Source organism: Lissotriton vulgaris, chromosome 5 (genome assembly GCF_964263255.1).
Source record: "Lissotriton vulgaris chromosome 5, aLisVul1.2, whole genome shotgun sequence".
Taxonomy (NCBI): Eukaryota; Metazoa; Chordata; class Amphibia; order Caudata; family Salamandridae; genus Lissotriton; species Lissotriton vulgaris.
Window position 1 is genome coordinate 1,083,110,379 of NC_141693.1, and position 22,487 is coordinate 1,083,132,865.

The 22,487-nt window shown below is 44.2% G+C and overlaps 1 protein-coding gene across 1 annotated transcript in view; it reads right to left on the reverse strand.

The window, feature by feature from the left end:
- LOC147712037 (VPS10 domain-containing receptor SorCS1-like) overlaps positions 1-22,487 on the reverse strand; it is a 2,945,658-nt gene that overhangs the window by 282,420 nt on the left and 2,640,751 nt on the right. Inside the window, exons 21-22 of the mRNA XM_086922756.1 lie at positions 7,647-7,780; positions 1,646-1,769 (exon numbers count right to left, since the gene is read on the reverse strand). Coding sequence (XP_086778882.1) covers positions 1,646-1,769; positions 7,647-7,780 — 258 coding nt within the window. The remainder of the gene's footprint in view (positions 1-1,645; positions 1,770-7,646; positions 7,781-22,487) is intronic.

A 22,487-nucleotide genomic window follows, 5' to 3' on the forward strand; every position in this document is an offset into this window, starting at 1 on the left:
GGCAAAGAGTAAGCAGTGACCTCATTTGCATCAGGTCACCGCAAACATGCCCTCAAATGCCAGCAAACACACAGACTCAAAGGGGGTCTTCTCAAGGGCAACACAGACCTTGCAAACGGCTTAATGAAGGTTGCAACTCCCATAGGGCAATTCAGCACACTAACAGTTGCAACCCACCCACCACTATTACTTATAGTGAGTCATCAAGCATTGGAAGCGCTAGAACATGCAATGCATGTATAGTACACTCGCCTTTTTTGCAATAAGTACTTCCTTTATGATATTTTGCATCCTAGGGAAGGCATCAGTTGCTGGCAGAGTTACTTGCAAAAATTCAATTTTCCTTCAACTCTCCTCTATGCCTATTTTATTTTAGAAACACAGAGAATTTACAAAGAAATTTTAGAAATGAAGTGCATTATTTCACAATTAACTATGTATGCAAGGATTGGAAGTTTAGCAATATGCTGTTTGATTTTATGAGCCAATATTGTTCGGAATAATATCTTCCTTAGGGGGTAATCTAAATGACATGTTGATGAAAAAATCTACTTCTATTTTCTTTTCTTTGAATAAGTTTAATAAAGTTAATGAACATCTCAAAAGCTAATCAGTGTCTACATATTTTCAATTTGGTTCACTTATGTAAAAACTAATAAGTGTGAGTGACTTCATTCCTCCCAGAACATCCATCCAGGATGCCAAAACCACCCTGCTATCATTACAAGGGAGGTTGCAGCCATATGGCCTATTTGGAGTGCACTGATGTCTCCTTTTATTATTTACTATTTTTTTTGCCCGGTTTGTCCCACTGCACATTCGCACCTATTGCACTCATGATTGCATTTTAACAAACCTTGCAGTTTGTGAATATATCAGTATGGAGCTGCAAAGTGTTTTTTTCGGTTTCTATTACATTTCCATTTTTCCTAAAGGGTTCACAAGAAAAGTGCATGCCAGTACTGTTAGCCCATTTTGTAGTGCAGATGTGCTCCTCAAAATATCCGTAAATTAGCTCGTGATGTCAATGTCATGAAAAGAAAAGTATCTAACGAATTAACAACCACTAACTTTCGGTATCCTTATTGTGAGCCCTCACCGCAGTCGTTAGTTCATAATTGCTGATTTGGCTCTGACATTGGTTTATACATCCAAATAAATTGAATTAGCCACTGTTAAAGCCCGGAAAAGAAGGCATTAATGGTTACATTAATTATTTTCAATACACAGTACAAAGCGTCTTGAGCAACCACAAAATGAACATAACTTTCAAAATGCAGCCAGCAAACTAGATACATCTTTGGGGTACTGGCATTTTTAATGCCTAGAGACTGCCCTCATCCAGCACAGAAAAACAACAACAATGCTGTGATATTTTGCTATCAAACGCCTCCTATCGAATTCAATAAAATAGAAACCGACACCGATTAGATGAACACCAGAATTTCTTTCGTACTTGCTCTCAAAATCAACAGGAGCACACTATCCCCTGGTGCAGTAGGGCCCTTTCAAGCCCCGGTACAGACTGCACTAAGCACTGTGCTTGCTTATCTGACTCCAGCCGCCTGCTGAAGGGGGCATCGCTGCCGCTCCTCTGCTGGAGGCCGGGGCGGGGGATCAATATGTGTAATCGACAAGGGCTCACCATACACCGCGATCGTCTTTGTGTCCTGCAAAATGGAGTTTCCAGCCGAGACCTGCACTGTGATCGTGTTCATTCCTTCTGAGGCGAACGTGAAAGAGATGCTTCCCTCCAGGGTGATCAGCGGCTGCAAGATGCAAGCACAGAGAGAACAGAGACGTTGAGGCCGGCTCCTGCTTTCAGCAGATATCAGACAAAAAGTGGCAGAGCTTAGTGCTATCTGTTCTATTCACATTCAAACACACGCCTGGCCCTGCAACCCACATCAGTCTCATCTCAGCAGGAACATTCCAGGCTTTCGAAAAATCACCATAGCACACCACACAATCACATGCGCATCATATATAAACAGTCTTGAAAGTTAGCATCTTTCTTCCTTTCATGGTAAACCTGTTGACATTTATCAGACTTTGGTACATTGACAGGGTGCATTATTTCTGTTTCTCTGTATTATGCAAAATATCATTGTGATGAAAGGAAATACATTTTAAAAAAATGAAGAGGAAGATAGTGAAATTAAATCCGAAAGGTTTTTTGAAAATGATAAAATGTGTTAAAGAACCCAATCGTATTGCCTCGAGCAACAGGAAATGGATTCCACAAAAAACGAATTTATTTATTTTTGTACTTCTTCAGTTTTAAGTAGAACTGGGCCCAAGAGCATTGCAGCACTTTTAATCAAGGGCGTAGCGCAGACCCCTGCAGCGCAGGGGTGCCCCCAACCCTTAATGGGCGTTGACCCTAAAACCAATGAATGTCTGTCTGATAAACTCCTTTGCGTTACAATAATGCTTTTCATAAGCACCAGTTACATTACACAAGGTCAGATTATTTTATTTTTTGTTTTTATTTAGGCACAGTGAGATTAAGTAATTCGCCAGTTCTAAAGTCGGCAGCTCTGTCCGTCCTCTCTGACGTTCACATATGAAAAGGGGGGGCCCTCGGCCCCCCCGCACGCATGGCGGCGCGGCGACCGTCGCCCCCACTCTCTCCTTTGTCGCCATTCGGCGGTGGGGGCGTGCCCTGGGGGGCGCGACCCACCGCCGATTGGCTGGCGGCCTCCCTGACCCGGATCCTGGGAAGTGGGTCCGGGTCAGGGGGGGCGGGCAATAGGAGGGGCCACCTGGCCCCTCGAGAATAAAGAGATAGGGAGCGCCCAGGAGACCCCCTTGTCTCTGGACGCTCCCTCGCCGTAACGGTGTGCCCCGCGCTCGGGGCTTCTTTGTTTTTTTTAATTTTTTCCCTTTCTATTTGCAGGTATGAGCGGGTGGCGTCGTGACCATTCAAAGGATCACCGCCACTGCATCGATGCATGGAGGCTAAAGCGATCCGTGATCCGCGAGAGTGAGGAGCAGCTGGTCCAGTCGGCGGAGAAGCCTACGCGCCTTGGGGGAACAGCTGTGTCGGTCTCCGGCGGTGCGAGCAGCCACCTCCACCTACCGCTTCCAGTTTTAAAATGGTGAGCGTGCACATGGTTGGCGACATGGGGTTTTCGGGCCTCATTGTGGGGATGTGTTCTTTCATAGACGGGCCAGCTGCTTAAGGGACGGGTTCAACGTGCGGGTACTTTTGCCCAGGACGGGGCCCGGGGTTTGTTGCTGGGAGCCAGTACAGAGGGGGCGGGCATCAGACGCTCTCTGCCCCTGTTGGTTCTTTTTTGTATGGCCCAAGTTCTAGTTCCTCCACCTCCGTGAAAATTTCAAACGTTTATTTAATTTAACTGGACTGTGACTGGGAGCATTGATTACAATTAATAGGTGGAGGGGGGGGGGGGGGCGGGGGGGTGTAAAGAATGGTCGCGGTTTGCAATATGCATCTGTGACCGACTATCCGGGATTCAAACCGGCCAAGTGATACATTCAGGTTGGCTGAGGTACTGGAGTTCACTCGGCTTTCGGCATCAGGCAGCTGTTAATTTATAATCGCTTATTTGGTGCGACACACGATCACGTAAGGCGGAGAGGAGTTGGCCTAACGGCTAGGGCGCTCGACCTCGGTCCCGGGGGTCTGGGTTCGAGTCACACGGGGTCACTACTCAAGACCTGGCTCTTCGATCACTAGCAGCAGCAACCCCCCCTCCCCCTCCCCTCAGTGCCTTGAGACCCTTATGGGTATGTAGTGCGCTTTACAAGTATCTTGATTGATTGATTGTTTGATTCTGGTCCAGTGGATGATGAACTATATTAACAAATGTCACTAGTATTTTATGCATATTTTATTACATTTTTCTGAGGTTCTAAATATTGTGGCTGGAGCATAATTGGTTATTTTTAGACATCAAAATGTTAAAGTGTGTTAATAACGAAGCATCCACGTAACGAAAGTTTGGATTTTAACAATAAGTCCAGGGGAAAAACATTTGTATTGGCCTAATTGGAGAATAACCACGGTTTCAGAAATTCGCAGAAAGGAAGCAAATTGTCAGAGGGTAACTCATCTCAGGAGCATGAGGTGGGTTTAATGGAAATGGCATAAAATGGCAGTGCCAAAACTATGACTTTACTAAATGTTTCAGGGCCATTGGACACTGTTGATCAAAACATTCTTTATCAATTGACATCTCAAAGTCACACATTAAGTCCCTCCTTTCTAAATATACACAGATATGGTTTCTTAATAATTTTTCACCAGAAAATAGTTATCTAGTTTACCTACAGGGTGTGTAAGTGAGCTTTTTTGATGACCAATCATGTTTAATATCTTAATTCAATGACTATCTGTGATTATCAACTCATTCTTTTTTCCGTTCTATTTTACTCTCATAATATGCAGACCCATGTCCAACGCATAAAAGCCTGCATTTCCAGGATCCTGTTTAATTTTGTCCACATTAAGAATCTCATATTAACTTGATCTCCTTGCAGTCCACTTAGGGCCATATGTATCATAGTTCCGTTTTGCAATTTCTAAATAGCGATTATTAAGCATGGGCGAATTTTGCAAATTTGCGATCTGTAAATTTGCGGATTTGCGAATTCGCAATCCGCAAAATTCGCGAATTCGCGCAAATTTGCATATTTTTTATTTTTGCATGTTCGCGGGGAACTTTGCGTATTCGCGGGTTGCTTTGCGTGTTTGCGGGGGGTTTTTTGCATGGTTAATCACTGCCACCCTCTCGTTTTTTATGCCCTTCTGCCCTCTGTACCACTTGTTTTTGTGCCTTTCTGCCCTCTGCCCCACTCTTGTGTGTGCCCTTTTACCCTCTGCCCCACTAGTTTCTGTGCCCTTCTGCCCTCTGCCTAACTCATGCCCCCTGTCCCGCGGATTCTGAATTTACCGAAAATCTGCAAAATCCGCGAGCGGAACGGATTTTCCACCCATGCTTAGCGATTATTAAGGAATCACTATTTAGAAATCGCAAAATGGTATGTATGTAGAAATCAGCTTCTTTTTAGCGATTTCTTAAAATTCCTTAATTGCGATTAGCAAATCGCAATTAAGGAATACTTTCCCATTCATTTCTATGGGCCAGGAGGCCCATAGGTATGAAGGGGAAATGTGCGATTAGCAATTAGCTAATCACAAATTGAGAATATTTTCAAGGGTGCAGGGGTGTCCAAAGGACACCCTGCTGACCCCCCTGAAAATGACATGTGTGCACATATGGCGCACATACATGCCCTAAGGGCATGTATGAGCATCACATGGCACCTTTTGTTTTTTTAAAAATTGCTTTTTGAAAGGAATTCGCAACTTACCACCAACTTGAAGTTGGTGGTAATTTGCGATTCCTTAGGGACAATTAGCAATATTTTTTTGCATGATACATTGCATTTAAGGAATCGCAAATTGTGCGATTCCTTAAATGCAAACGCAAAATAAGGAATCGCAAATTGTGCGATTCCTTATTTTGAACCACATTTGCTTACATACCATATCGAGTATTCGCATTCGCAAAGGCCGAAATTATGCGAATTTCGGCCTTTGCGAATGCGAATTTCAATGATACATATGGCCCATATAGTCCTTTCCTGTGCAATGCAGTTAGAACACTTAAGGCATGCAGGAGCCTTGCTGGGGCGTTTCTACTAAATACATTATGCTGTATGTTCCAGTTTTCGTCATATGAAAATAATGTAAACAACTCATTCTTACATTTCAGAGAAATACCATATTAAGTTATTAATGCAGTTATCTAGGCTCCATAAGGCCTTATCAAGATCACGTTTTCAGTGCAGCTCAGAATGGGACTGTGTGATTTTTCGCAAGTTCAGCACACACATGAACTCGAAAAATCTTCAAGTTACTGCACGTTTTGCTGACAGGGGAGCTCATTAACACTAATAGTCAATTACTGCCCTGCTGTCAACAGCTCATCCACTAACCTGGACATTTTTCGAGTCAATGTATGCACTGAACTTGTGGAGAAAAAAACACGGACCCTTTCTGCACCCGCAAAGGAAACAGGATCATGATATGGCCCCTGGAATATGCCAAATCTTCATATTTAAGGATGTCAGAAACACGTGTTTAGAAACTGCAGCTAAAGCAGTGCAACTGGTTAACACCTCTTTTTTCGGATCACTTTTCAGAGGTGCTTTGTCAGCGTTAACTGCTACTGAGCAGAAGCAGATCTACTTCAAGCAACTCTACATACTCTAGGAGGCTTTGTACCTGATACAAAACACTTCCCTTAATAAGAAGATTAAAGTATTCTAGATAGAGCAGGGGTCCCCAAACCGGTCCTGGAGGGCCGGATCCATGCCAGATTTTTAAAATAACTACATATATCTCAATGGGTATATCCAAAAAAACTGGCATGGATCCGGCCCTCCAGGACCGGTTTGGAGACCCCTGAGATAGAGGGTGCATGTCTTTGTTCCCCAATTCAAGAAGCAAGACCTTGATGGCTGTGCCTTTTTCCCAAAAGCTCTAGAATGATGAATCTGTGCTTATCTGTCATTTGCAAAACCCAGCAACACCCAACTGTTAACAGAAGGTACACACTGCACATGTGTTTTATACTTTCTCAATACAATATTACTCGATTGCCTTACCCTGCTCTGGCACCTTTTACAATGACAATCAGCCAGCTGGCTACCGTGCATTTGTAGATTCCATGCGCAGAGATGTTGAAATTCTGAGCCTTGTATCTGTTGCATCGAGGACGACAGAGGGAACCAGAGTAGCTGAGCACTCAATCTTCAAACCCTGTTGTTAATTTCAAAAGAATAGGTGGAGCCATAACACACAGCCGTTTGCACTGGAAAAGTATAGTTCAGCGAACTTGGTCATATGGCGATCAGTCGGAAGAATAATCCTCAGATCTGAGTCAGCAACACTTTTGGTACAGGTTTGCCAGACTAACTCTCTGCCAAATACCTGAACTCCTGATTCCAGCTCCACTAAGCCTGAAAGGGACACGCTTCACAGCTGAAAACTCTAGCACCAGCTGTGACTTGAATCTTTTTCAGATGTGTGAGCTCTTTAAAGTGGGCGGTTCTGAGAGCTCAACAAAGAGTACTCTAACACCCTTTGTTCTAAGCTTGTAACTCTGAAAAATATACAAAAGGTGAACTCCCAGTGGAAATGGATCAGAATGTTCGGACACATTTCAGCCTACTTTCGGGAGCCCTTATTGGAATGAGTCTGTTTAAAAGACTGCCCCTTGAGAGGACTGAGCTCTTGGAAAAAATACCTTTTCCACCAAAACAAATCCGCACAATTTGGCTGACAACCTCCCCTCGTAATCAGGTCACACTTTTCATCATAGTCCCACTGTCAGTTCTGCATTTTTGGCTGTAGTATTTATTGTCTGCTCTGTGAATCCGTGCCTAGACTACAAACAGCCGGAATATATATCCAGAATCAATTCTGTAAAAACAAATATAAGGCAACAAAGAAGAAATACATCATAACTCATTGAAATGAATCGGTGAATGAGAAATTACTTTTATAAATAAAAAAATACACCTTCTTCGTTCATTATTGGGAATTTTAACCATAAGAAACCTTTGCACAAAGGGTTTTCTGGACAGAAAAACACAACGTATACCTCACATACCTCACTGTTGTTGCCAAGCCACCAAACATAAGTTATTGTGCCAACATGACTGGGCCACAGGACTGCGGAGGCATTCACAGCTTTATTCTTTGTTGTGACAAAGGGAAGAGCGAGGTGCACGTGTTCAAGGGGACCTGCAGAGGAAGGCAGAAAAAGAGCTTTTAATCTCACAGCCTGAATGTATCATGGCAGGTTCTCAAACGAGTCATTCATGTAGCAAATCAGATTCTTAAACTATGAGAGAGAAGCCCACAGTCCTTATATGAGTTAGGATTGAGCTCCCAGAAGGCTAAACAGGCGGGCTGTAAAAAGTAAACTAGTTTCTGTTAGGAATCCTTGCCTCACCCCTACTAGCTTGTCTAAAGCAGCAAGACATTTCTCAGAGAAACCACGTGGTATAGTTGCAATAACTAGCCTACACAACTATCTATTAAGAAATAAATAACTTACAATTTCAAAATTAGTACTGATTAACCCCTTCGACGCTGATGACGAGCTCAGCTCACCATGAAGTACACCTCTCGTACGCTCATGACGAGCTGAGCTCGTCATGAACCGCAGGATTTGCGAATCTTTAGCGCACAGTGGGAAAATGCACCGCACCGATGGTGTTAAGTAAAACTCCACAAATTGCTACTATCTATAGCATGAACAGAAACCGATGTGTTCATAATAGGACGAAAGCGAAGACCAATGTTAATTTATTGGCGAGCCAGACGGGGACCCCAGACTCTCTGGGATCAATCTGGGATGGCAATAAATTGTGTACTCTGGTCATAGTATGACAGGGAACATTTTTACCACAATTGCATTATTAGCTCCACTTGCTATATAAGGTCATATATATACTCTATCCCAAATGAAAGTAAAGGTGTCAGCAAGTGTACTCTTACTGAGAAAGTACTTGCTTTTGGGAAGAAAGGGCACTGCTTTCATGTAAGAAATTGGTTATCAGTTTAGCAGGATGTGAGTTCGCACAAATAATTGGTCCACAAATGTCTCCCTACCGCGAGCCAATTCTTCCATTGTAGAACTTGACTCTCTAACGGTAACAAAGCAGCCCAAGACCTACTTAGGGGAGAATGTGTGGGCTAGTAATCTCATTCTGCTGGCACACAACTACAGCACTCAATAAATCATTGTCCAGTCAGTGCTTTTTCTTTGCAAAAGGAAAAAGAAATTATTAATATGATGCCTTTGGTTTACAATTGTATACATCATGCAGATGACAATACCCTTGATGACATTTATTATCACATTTGACCCATAGTGGATCATGACCCTCAAAATTACAATGCACCCACTTTTACTAGATGTAACATTACAATATAAGTAAGTGTCTTTTTAAATAAAGATGAACTATTAGCTTTGTCAAGGGTTCACCAAACCAATATTTATAAAGCCTGCATACTGGCTTTGTAAAGGGGTCATCATATCAATATATAAAGCCAGAATATTGGATTTGTTAAAGGATCATCACTAAACTGTAAACGCATGTGTATACACAAATATTTTGCATTATTGTTGTCAGCAAGGTATTTTAACCCCTCCCCTGCTGATGACGGAACCGCTCCATCATCAGCCGCGGTGGCGCTGTGCTGATGACGGAGTGGTTCCGTCATGGCCCGCCCGACGCTCCTGCCCGGCGCGAATTCCGCGCCTGCGCTGAGCGTTCTAATGAGCGGGCGGGGCCATGACGGAACCGCTCCGTCATAAGCACGGCGCAACCAACGCTGGTGTCGGAGCGGTTCCGTCACCAGCAGGCGCTCGCCGCATTTCCGCCCCGCCCCCTTAGCACTGCGGTGGAATAGCCGCCGCAGTGAAGGAGTTAAATGAAACATTTGAAATACACAAAAACATGGATCTGACTTTTTCAATACACTCATCAGGCCACATCTTGATCTTGTAGCCATGGGACCAACCGCTAGCAGCCCCTACACTCCCAAGCTGAAGAGCACAATGCCAGAGCTACGGGATTGCTTAAATAACGTTGCAAACACTCCCCAGGTCATTTTTCATTGGAACCTGGGATATATATAGCCCATTTCGTTAATGAGCCCTGGGAGGTAGGGGTTTCTTCACTCCCAGCAACCCCGACAACACTTAATTTGATAACTGGTGGTGCCCCTGCCTCTCCCTGGGGCCTTCCCACAAGGAAAGAAGCCTATACAAATAAGCCCTTGCTAGGCTTCATGAGGCCCTCCTGGGAAGGGAGGGGGCAAATGCATACCTATTTAGCAGGTTCTGCTACTTCTGTTTGACTTTCTTGTACAACCTCACAGTGTGTCTGTTCTTTATATTGTTATTCCTAGTTGGCATAGCCCTTGGGCACTCAGGTGGCAGGTAAGGGTGGATGGGCAGTGCGGGGGGCATTCATATTTAAATAGACAATCCCCAAAGGTGGATATCTGGAGGCCCATTGGGCAGAAATCTTGAACTTTGGTTAATTTTGCTCCTGGTGGTCAGCTCCATCTACCTGGAATACTTTGAGCAGGCATCCTGGCCTCTAAAAGGTCACCGTTTGTGGGGAGCTGGTTATACTAGCTCCTTGCAGCAGCCTCTTCCTTTACTTTTCCCTCCATGGGCCTCAAAACCACCTGGCCTGCTTGCAGGCCTCCTGGTGGGCAGTGGAGTCTAAGTCTTCCTCAACTGGTTCTCAGGGAACATAAGGGGGCTAGTGCCACTGGCCTTGGAGAGACCCATCTAGTCCTAGGGGACAGCAGCAAAGTTCTTAGTCCATCAGGGCTATGAGATGACTTCTCCTTCCAGCTGTCGATGATTCTGGAGTTGTTTTTGTCCAGGGTCTTGATCACTGTCTCTCGCTTGTGCAGGTGTTTACAAGTGTGGGTGGAAAGTTCTAGATGTCAGGCACCCCTGACCAATCTCGGGCTGTCACATCATCCCTCCACCCCTGTTCCAACTAATTGAAATTCGGCTTCTGATTGGCAAAGGTATGCACCCTGTCCAAGCGGGAACCACAGTCCTAGTCAGGGTAAGTCACAAACCTACCCTAAATTAACCAGTGATCACCCACTAGTAGTTTGGCGCAGAGCAGCCAGGCTTAACTTATGAAGCAATGTGTAAAGTATTTGTGCAGCACTTCAAACAGCAATAAAGTGAAAGCACCGCACACAAAAATACCACACCTGGTTAGAAACAATAGTGTTTAATTTAATGAAAAAAACTGACAGTAAGCTAATAAGTACAACCAAAGTTATGAATGCTTAAAGAATAAAGTGAAATGTGGATCTTAAAAGCACAAAGTGCCAACCAGGGCTATCAGGTCAAATCCAAGAGCTCAGGTTGACCGCGATGGAGTGCAGGTTTGATACAGGGACCAGCATTTACCGACTGCAAAGTACCTTGGTTGTGTCAACATCGAAGATGAGGTGCAGTGTGCAAAGGAGGCAATGTGTTGTCGTCGATCCTTAGAATGAAGGTGATGCTTCAGCTGTGATCTATAGACTGAAAGCGATGGATCAACTTGGAGCCGCGCAACAGTGATGATGGGTTGAGAATGGAGTCTAAGTGGCTCACAGTCAGAGAGACATTAGAATCAATCTTCACAAAGAAGGAGACAAACCAGTTCAGAGTCCTTTTCTTTGACGGCAAATCGTGGATTCTGCTGGAGCAGCACTTTAATCCACTTCCAAGGGCCCTGGACTGGTTTCGCACAACTTGGCAGGACAGACTCACAGACAGCAGTGTCCCAGAGTTAAGCAGTCCTTTTCGAGGGGATACGGCACAGCCTATTCAGGTTTAAGTGTGAGGCTTGGCCCAGCTCCTCCCTCCTATCATGCCCAGGATAGCCTATCCGGATGTGGATGGCCAAACAAGTCGCACCTAAACTTCCTTTGTGCGTTGCTGTCTAGAGGGAATGCACAAAGCCTAGCTGTCACCCACCCCAGACGAGACAGTTTGCAAGTAAGAGCACAAAAATGCCTACTTACTCAAATTAAAAAGAACAATTGATGGATGCAATGCTGAACAATGTCAAACATGCGCCCCCCCTCCCCCAGTACAGAGATCTTGGCCTAAATCCATCCTTTTTTTGCCCACCATGCCAGTCCAGTTTATACCCAGCCATATGAAAATCAGTGTTGACCCTGCTCCCCATGAAAAACGCCCAGCCTGAACTGCCAGGCCAGGTCCTTCCAGGACCGGAAACAAGCATCCTGGGACCAGTTTTGGGATATCACCCCTCATCAGCCAGGCTAGCTTGAATCCAGTGGCATGGTGAGTATGGGACCCACGTCTGGGCAAACCCGTCACACTCAGGGTGACAACTTCAAAATGAACAGTTGATGAATGGAATGCTGAACAATCACAAACATTCACCACAGTATAGAGAGCTGGGCCTAAATGCATAAGTTATTTGCCCACCATGCCATTCCAGTTTAAACCCAGCCATATGCAAATCAATCATGACCCTGCTCCCCATGGGAACAGTCCAACCCGAACTGCTAAGCCAGGTCCAACTTGGACCTGAAAAAAGTATCCTGGGACTGGTGTCAGGGTATCACTCCTCATCAGCCCGGGTAGCCTCAATCCAGTGGCATGGTGAGCACGGGAACCACGTCTGGGCATACCCGTCCCACTAAGGGTGACAAATGCAAAAAGAACACTTGATGGATGGAATGCTGAACAATGTCAAACATGCCACTCCAGTTTAAATCCAGCCATATGCTAATCAGTCTTGACCCTGCTCCCCATAGGAACAGTCCAACCCTAACTGCCATGCCAGGCCCTCCCTGGACCAGAAAGAAGCCTTTTGGGAATAGTTTCAGGGTATCACCCCTCATCTTCATTTCTGGTGCAGGGAGGACATGGGTTGGCAGTTCAGGCTTGACTGGTCCCATGAGGAGAAGGGTCAAGACTGATTTGCATATGGTTGGGTCTAAACTAGGTCAGCATGGTGAGCAAAAGAAAGATGGATTTAACCCAGATCTCTTGACTGGGGTGAAAGTTTGATTTGTTCAGTATGCCGTCCATCATTTGTGTGCCTTTTACTTTCCCGTCCAAAGTTCACCGGGTATGCCCAGACGTGGGTCCCGGGCTCACTGTGCCACTGGATTTAAGCTAGCCTGGCTGATGAGGAGTGGTACACTGAAATCAGTCCCAGGATGCTTGTTCCTGGTCCAGGGAGAACATGGCTTGGCAGTTCGAGCTGGACTGTTCCCATGAGGTGCAGAGTCAAGACTGATTTGCATATAGCTGGGACTAAACTGGGGTGGCATGGTGATCAAAAGAATGATGGATTTCATCAAATCTCTTGACTGGGGGTGAATGTTTGATTTCTTCCGCATTCCATCCATCACTTGTGTATCTTTTACTTTCTCGTCATAAATGCACCCGGTATGCCCAGACATGGGCCCTGGGCTCACTGTGCCACTGGGTTCAAGCTAGCCTGACTGGTGAGGAGTGGTACCCTAGAACCGGTCCCACGATGTTTGTTTCTGGTCCAGGGAGAACCTGGCTTGGCAGTTCGGGCTGCATTGTTCCCATGAGGATCAGGGTCAGGACTGATTTGCATATGGTTGGGAATAAACTGGGGTGGCATGATGATCAAAATAATGATGGATTTAACCCAAAATGCTCGACTGGGATGAATATTTGATTTGTTTTGCATTCCATCCATCACTTGTGTGTCTTTCTATCTTTCTTAAAGTGACATTTTAAAGATTGTAAGGACAAATTTGACTATAACATGTAACCCCTTCCATGCGCTGCAAATTTTTGCACTGTGCGGGTGTTTTGAAAAGTGGGCAGGATTCGGACAGCCCCTGGCCGTCCTCCGCACATGCCCACCGTGACGCATGACGGCCACGGGCCGTCATGAGCATGCAATGGGTGAAGAGGATTAATCAATACAGTTTCATAGGTACTAAACATAGAAGCTCCCCCAATTGGGAATTACACGTGTTAGATGTAACAAGGAATCCCCAATGTTAACCTGTGGGAGAGGTAGACTGCACAGTAGTGAAAAACAAAATTGGGAGTTTTTCAGTAACTTGTGCAACTTAAAAGTACATGTCCTACATTTTAATTGTACAGCACCCTGCCCTATGAGCTACCTAGGCCCTACCCTAGGGATGACTTATATGTAATAAAAGAAGGGTTGAAGGATAGGCAAGGGGTGTTTAATGCCATGTCCACATGGCAGTGTAAACCGCACACACAGGCTCTGCAGTGGCAGGCCTGAGACACGTTTTAAAGGGCTAGTTAAGTGGGTGGCACACACAATCAGTGTTGCAGGCCCTGGGAACATGTACTGCACTCTATTGTGGACTTATAAATCAATCAAACCATGTTTAGGGAGAGAACACACACATGCACTTTGACACTGGTTAGCAGTGGTAAAGTGCCCAGAGTCCCAAGGCCACCAGTAAAATTGGAGACAAGCAGGCAAAAGGTTTTGAGAGAAGACCACCCTAAGGGTGTCAGATGTAACACCAATACTCCTGAACAGGATTCTGGTACAATCAAATATGGGAGGAGCCTTCTTTCCCTGCACAGAGCTCCCACCCACGGATGTGGCTATGGTTATGGCAAACCATCCCTTGTAGTAATACCAGACAAATTCTGGGGCTGCTCCCTCTCCCACTGGTTTTGGAGCTGTATTGGCTAGAGGGACAAAGAAAGGGAACAGGCCTGGCATCAGGTACAATTGCTTGTGATAGGGTAGGCCTCATTGAAGTGTAAATAGCCCCAAGGCCATCCTTTCAAGGGAGGGACAAAATTGCCCACACCCAAAGCCTTTTGTCTGGGGGTAATCCACATCTAACCACAGGGGAGCCATCCAGCTCTCAAGTGACTGTTAAATACTTACAAGCTTTAGGTTGGAAAATTGTAACTTCACAAAAATACCTGTTGCTTAATAGTTAGACAAAATTGGATTTCACCATCAAATTGGAAATTGAATAAATATTAAAATGAGTCCTTGAATAATTGCTCTAGCTGCTACCAATCTGAATGTAGCATTCATTAAATGCAATAATTTAGTCCAGTGTTTCCCTATGGAAGCAGCCAGCCTTGCTAAAGTGAAAATAGCTTTAGGGGATATTTCACTGTAAGGACATGTTCAATACTAACGTTTACGTGTGGTGCCTTTAAATGCCATGCACCTTCCCTTCGTGGGCCTTAAGGCTTACTTGGGAGTGGTGTAATAATATTTGTTTTTTTTAAAAGAAAGGGTTTAGGCCTGTCAAAAGAGGTTTGTTTGGCAGGTTGAATTAGCAATTTAAACTGCCACAGGCAAGTTCCCTGTGTGCAGCTACCAGGCTACGCACAACGTTAGTCTCTCACGTCCATCCCGCACATGTGTGCACATGCATATGCACGTGTTGACGTGCAACCAACCTAGTACCCCGTACACTAACTGCAATGTAGAAGCCTTATCTTGAAAGGCAGACACTGGCCATAAACTCTCTCAGTCCAATTTCCAGGAAATTACCATAAGTGAGACTGAGGTAATGTGACACACCTACAGTAAAAATTTAAAAAACTCCTGGCGGACTAAGTGGGCGGAACCCATTTGCAACAATAGGCCTGCACAAAATGTGTTACTAGTATTAGTGTTATCTCTATCATTACTTAGCCTAATATTTTCTCTCAGCATATGTGGAAAGTTCCACACCAAATGTCTTACTGTGATTCAAGCAGCCAGACTTTGTAATATGCAAAACGTGCATATATTATAAGATTAAGTGATACTTCTGTCTTTATGGCCATCTGCTTACTAGGTTCTTTCTGCTTGAGATAAATATACATTATTTTTCACATATATTTGCATTTAAAAAAAAAAAGAAAATCGACAGCAAAAAATAGAAGACATTAAAAAACAACGGACCATTCTGAGGGAAGATACATTTCCAAATAAGCATGCCAATTTTTCTTTTCAAGAAGAAGTTTGCAAAATCTCAATTCACACCCTCTTAAGGTTAAATATGCAAAACACGAAAACTCGAAGCAGCCGGAGTTGGAGGAAAAACATGGCGGCCGCTTGAAGCTCGGTCTCGGAGGCTCCCGAGGATGCGAGAGCTGTGAGATGCTGTTTCGTATTCTCAGTGGCTGTAAAACAGGAAATATGGACAGGAGAAGGAGCACGTAGAACAGGTTTATCAAGATAGTGAGAAACCATTATAGTTTTACCTAGCGGGCGTTGTTTCAAGAGGGCGGAGGTGCCGGGTCCTTGTTGTGCTCCTCGGCACTGGCGTAGAGGTGTTTTCTTGCTGCAGTGGTTTTTTCTGCCCAGCGGGGGAGAGTGGCGCTTTTGTCTAAGCGCAGAAGCACCGTGGAGCCCCGGAGGTTGGAAGTGCAGGACTCCTGCTGATCCTGTGTTGCACGGGCGATTGGCAGAGACAGGAAGGCGTTGGGGCGGCGTTCGCAGCGAGGCTCCTACGCCTGGGCTGGTGGGGGCGGTGGCAGAGCCACAACAAGCCGCACAAGTCACAGAGGTGTTGCATTGGAGGTGAGAGGGTTGAAACTAGGAGCTACAGCTGTGGCTGGGACTGGAGGTGTTTTCTCCCACAAAGTGCTTGAGGTGGAGAGGCCAGGCAGGGGGGGAGAGCCCGAAGAGAACTGAGTCCACTATTAGTGTACTTGTGCAAAAACCAGCGAATGATTGTTCTCCACATCGAAGTAGGGTGTCTCTTAAGGAGAACACTAGAGGCAGTGATTTAAGGGTGGCAGAGCAGAGGGTAACAAAAGGGTCAAAAGGAAAAGTCACCCTGTCCTGTGGCTATAATCTGAGGAAGCTGGAGGCAAGAAAGAAGGCAAATTCGTAAAATCCTGCCTTGAGTGCGCAAAGTACTCTAGGCAGAGTCGGTAAAGGAGTTATTGAAGCAGGCCCCCTCAGTCTTCAAGACGTAAACAGGGAGTGGGAGACTCAGAAGAAAAAAGGGAGAGAGGGAAAAAGAAAGATCCACTCACCAAAGTCAAAATTACGCCATCTTTGAGATCATATTTTAAAGTAGCGCCCAAGATAGTAGAATTGAAAAACCCCACGGTAAGCGCTGCAGACACGGGAGCTGACACAGCTATTTTGAGTCCTAATAGATTTCAGGTCCTAGGGAGATCGCCGAAGGGGGGAGTTTCAGGCCTCGACCCTGCCAATAAAACAAACAGTGGTACAGACAGACAAAGGAGCCCCACTTCCTGATAACACGAGCACACAAATCGATAGCAATAACTTATTAGAAGTAGAGCCTGCAGCTAATATGGTTGCTACAGGTGATATGGCCAGTACTCACTCTCAAAGTAACTCTCAAGACCTGACTCAGCTACAAGTACCTCCGCAAGCACAAGTACAATCTGTGTCAGAGCTGATTCAAATACTAACAATGGAGGTAAGAAGTAGATTTGAGACTTCAGAGACAAATCAAAAAGAGATTACGACGTCCTCCGACAGCTTGGAAATAAACTGGACGACATTACCGTAAGGACAATACAGCTAGAGTGTACGGTAAAAGATCTAGAGGAGAAATCTGAGGCAAACCAAAAGCAGATTACAATCTTAAAGGGGAATGAGACTATGTTAAAAGAAAAACTACAATCCTTGGAAAATAACCAGAGAAGAAATAATCTCCGAATTCTAAGAGTACCGGAAGGATCTGAAGGGGATGATATAAGAGCTTTTGTGGTACGGTTAATTAAGCAGGGAGTACATGTAGACTTTTTGGAAGAGGAGTTGATCCAAGATATTCAGAGAGTGCACAGAGATCGTTTTAGGCTCAATGCAAAGAAGCCCAAGCCTAGGAGAATTTTAATCAACTTCCTCACTTATAAAGTAAAGGAACAGATACTCTCAAAAGCCTTAAAACAGAAAAGCCTAACATTAGACTGAATGATTTTTTTTATTAGATCAGATGTGTCTCAGTGGGAGCTCGGGAAGTTGATCGAACCATTTAGGAAGTGTGGCGCAACGGCGCAACTAAGATTCCCTGCTAGCCTGCATGTCATTCATAACAATAAAATGCAGAACTTCTGAATTGTAGAGGAGGCTGAAGAGTTTTTGAAATCAATATCCCTTCCGAAGGAGAGATAAGAAAATTGGAAATTGATGAGATTAGTTTACCTCTGGTTAAAATCATAGTCTTCAAATCTTTTTCTTCCTGACATATTAGCTATCTATCAGCTGGTTATGCGTAGGTGGTAGGTATTCCACCTAATAATTTTTATCTTAATCTTAGCCACAGGTGATGTGTGTATCTTAATTTAAGCCATGCACTTATATGTTTTTTCTTTTCCTTTTGTTTGAGTAATTGCCCTTTTTTTACTGAGAAATGTTAGTGAGATAGATCTCAAGTCACGGGAGGACTCCTCAGGCGTAGGCCATGAAGGAAAAAGGGAAGGGGGGTTTTCCAAGGAAGGGGAAGGGTAGGACACAGTCAAGGGTGTGGGAGCATAGGGAGAAAATTAAAATAAATATTTGTCCTCTGTTAATGCTCTGCAATGCTGACCATAGGAGACTGGTGGGTGTGAGGATTAGATTATGAGCACCACTAGGGAGGCCCAGATAGAGTTACTCTCATGGAATGTCAATGGCCTAGGAGTAAAACAGAGAAGGTAAAGAGTTCTACAGTACTTAAAAGATGCCTCTGCTCAGATTATAATCTTGCAAGAGACACACTTAACAAAAGAAGAAACTATGGAGATTTTTAAATCCAGAAAGTGGATGCAGAAAGTGGTATGCACTGACCATTATTTAACTATAAGAGGTGTGGCAGTTTTTGTTAAAAGTAATCCCCAAATAATAATTGAGGATAGCAGAGTGGATAATCTAGGTAAGTGGGTAATTGTGAGAATAAAATGCCACAACCAGATTTTTACAGTAGTTGGCTATTATGGCCCATACCTGGATGATCCTAATCCATTTAGTAACTTACTGGTAGAGCTCATAGACTTTCCTGACCCAGTAATAATGGCAGGCGACTTTAATGTGGTACTTGATGAAAGATTAGATTGATCAACTAAAAGTAGGGCTGTAACCCATAATAAAATGTGTTCTTTAATTATAAACTTCATTAAAAATCTGGGTTGGTGTGACATCTGGCGAGAGAGGATGGGGGGGGGGGGCTAAAGAGTTTCACGTTTAACAACATGAAATACAAACATCAATCGAAAATAGATTTTTTCCTAATAGATCAAGGCATAAAAGAACTGGTTAGGGATGTCAGTCATGTAGGTTCCCGCCTATCAGACCACTCGGCTGTGACCCTACGTTTGGCACTATTAAATACTATATCTCAAAAAAGATGGACTATTGATCGTACTATACTGTTATGTTATGGTACTTTTGTATAGCACATGACTCAGCCAGGGGCATCTCAGCGCTTACTTAGGTAAAGGAAACCAGAGAGAAAGAGGGGTGTCGAAAGACCAAAGAGGTTAAAATAAAAAGGCTTTGAGTTGTTCTCTGAAGGTCAAGTAGGACGGACATTTACGTAGGGGCTCTGGTAATGAGTTCCAGTATTTAGGAGCAATATATGAAAAATCTCTGCCCCCCGAGCGAGTGCGTCAAATGCGAGGGATCTTTAATAAAGCCATAGCATTTGATCTCAGATTGCGGCAGAAGGACTGCATAAAGTTTCTTTTGTAGGTAGACAGGGCCTGCACCATTGATGGCTTTGAAAGTGAAACAGCAGATCTTAAAGAAGGATCTCTTTTTCACTAACAGCCAGTGGAGTTCTTTGAGCAGAGGGAATGATGGAGATCCTGGTGGATGGTTTAAAACCATCCTTGCCGCAGTGTTTTGGATGACTTGAAGTTTTTCTATCAGAGTTTCACCCACCTCTGCCAAAAGGGCGTTCCCGTAGTCCATGCAACTCACCAGCATCGCCTGTACCACAGTTCTGCGATGTTTCACTGGTAGATATGGGATAGTTCTGCGAAGGAGGCGAAGACTATAATAGCAGGAGCCAATGATGTTTTTAACATTATCCTTCATGGTTAGTTTGTCATCCAATTGTATTCCCAGACTCCTCACTGAAGGTGAGGGTGTGGGAGCCTACCCCAGCTGATCAGGCCACCAGTCGGCCATATTGATGTTATTCGTTCTTCCCAGAAGCATAAGCTCCGTCTTTCCTGGGTTGAGCTGGAGAAAACTTTCTGTCATCCATCTTGAGATGGCCATCATACCAGCTGAAAAACGCAGTCTCTCCTCATTCTGGTTTGACCCTATAGGGAAAATCAGCTGGGTGTCGTCAGCATATGATATAATCTCAAACCCAAAGGGACGGACAATTTTGGCCAGAGGAGCCACATATACGTTAAAAAGCGTGGGGCTCAAGCAGGAGCCCTGTGGTACCCCCTTATATAACCAGAACTTTTTGCACCTATAGGGGCCCAACATAACCGTTTGCCCTCTATCTGTCAAAAAGCTTATTAGCCACTTCAGGGCAATGTCCTCCACTCCGTAATCCCGTAGCCTCTCCAACAGCAATCGATAGGAGACAGTGTTGAATGCTGCGGAGAGGTCTAAGAGGATAAGAATTGCGGATCCCCCTTCATCCAGGGTTTGTCTTATTGAGTCCGTGACAGCCAGTATGGCGGTCTCGGTGCTAAAGCCCGGCCGGAAGCCTGACTGCAAAGGGTCCAGAATGTTATTTATCTCTAGATAATTGCTCAGTTGTTTGTTGATGTGTGTTTCCAGTATCTTCCCTAGCAAGGGTAGCAGGGATATTGGTCTATAGTTGCTCAAGATCTGCGGATCTGCCGTAAATTTTTTTAGAATAGGTCGAACATAAGCTTCCTTTCAGACTGTCGGAATACGAGCCTGTTATGATGGAGGAATTTAGGATTTCCTGGATTGGCAGAGCACAGATAGGGGAGAGAAGGGCCAATGTGCTAGGTTAGTAGATGTCACTTTTGCTGAGTGGAGCATTGGCTGATGAAGCCAGAATGGAAGAGCTTAAGCAAGATTCTCAGCTATTCTTTGAACAGAACTTAGATAGTGCCCCATTAGGGGTAGTATGGGATGCCTATAAATCCTTCTTAAGAGTAAGGATTATGTCTATGCAGACTTATAAACATAAACAATGAAAGGCAGAGATAGCTTCCATTGAATAAAAAATCCAAATGTTACAATATCGTGTGCCTACACAGGAAAGAGCTGAGGGGAATGAGCTGAATGCTATCGAAGCCTTGAGAGTGGAGTTGAAAGGTGTATTGGAAGGAAGAGTACAGGAGAGATGGAAGGCAAGCAGACTGGCACACTTTAATTATGGAGATGGTTGTGGCAAGCGTCTTGCCTAAAAAAAATGATCAGGCAAGGAATCATATAAAAGAATTGAAATCAAATGGATCAGCACCTCTAGCTAGATCAAGGGAGGGGATTGAGGAAATCTTAGTGAGCCATTTTGAATCAGTGTACTCTGAAAATCTAGTCACTAAGGGTGAGGAAGTGAAAGAGTGGTTAGGTCAAGATATTCCTCGTAGGCTCTCTGAGACACAAAGGGAAAATCTGAATAGTCCGATTCTAGACTCAGATATAAGGAAGGCCATTAAAGCCGGGAAAATAAATAAAGCCACAGGACCAGATGGTATCCCTGCTGAGCTATATAAAAATATGGAGTGCTGCTTAACACCTGTAATGTGTAGACTTTTTAAAGAGATCTTCGAGGACGGAAAGGGGATCCCAAAGTCCTGGAACTATGCCACCATCACCTTGATCCTTAAGCCGGACAAACCACCAAACTGTTGCAATTCCTCCAGGCCCATTTCATTACTGAACTCAGACTATAAAATCTTCTCGAGGGTCTTAGCAGATAGGTTGAGCGAAGTATTGGATGTTTTATTAAATGAGGACCAAAAAAGATTTATGCGTGGCAGGGGAATCAAAGACCTAACATATAACTTAATTGGTGCAGTGGATATAGCAACTGCTTTTGAACTGCCCTTAGCTGCAATTACTGTAGATGCTACAACAGCATTTGACCGAGTGAACTGGTCTTTTCTAGAGTAGACTTTACAACTTTCCGATTTAGGGAATAACTTCTGAAGGGAAGTAATGCTTATCTATAAGAACCGTACGGCCAGTGTAGTAGTGAACGAGAATATCTCTAGCAGCTTCAATATTCATAGGGGGACCAGGCAAGGGTGTCCCTTATCTCCGCTGCTTTTAATTTATATATTGAACCGTTGGCAGAACAAATTAGATCCCACAAGGGTATCCAACCATTTAGGTTTCAGGACTGGGTAAAGAAAGTAGGTCTATATGCAGACAATTTAATTATATACACCTCAGACCTGAATACTGCCCTACCAGCAGTGTATGATTTGGCAACACAATTTGGACGACTTTCTGGATATGAAATTAATGAAAACAAGACGGTGGTGATGGTATGGAATGCTAAGTCGGGACTACATTGTGTCAAGGAGGAAATGAGGTATCTTGGGATCCAAGTGGTGCAGAAGGTAGAACAGATACCGGAAGTGAATTATCAAAAGGTGAATAAGGCAGTAGGGAAACTCTTACTTAGCTGGGCTCATCTCCCGCTAACAATCTATGATGAAAATGTCAATTTTGTCTAAATGTACCTTTCTATTTCAAATATACCAATGGCCTTTAATGAAAGCTGGCTTAAAAAACACAATCCAGGATCTGTAACTTCGTTTGGGCTTTGAGGGGAACCAGGATTGCCTGGAAAAAACTCAGAGGGAAGTATGATAAAGGAGGCTTACGGCTACCAGATTTGACATATTATGCCTGGGTTTTTCTGTTAAAAGGAGGGAAATCTTTATTGAGCATCCCAGATAGCTCAGAAACTGGTAAGATGTTTAGAGCTATGTTATCCGGGGTACAAGGGGGAGAGAAGGGGTTTGTACAAAAGTATGGAGATC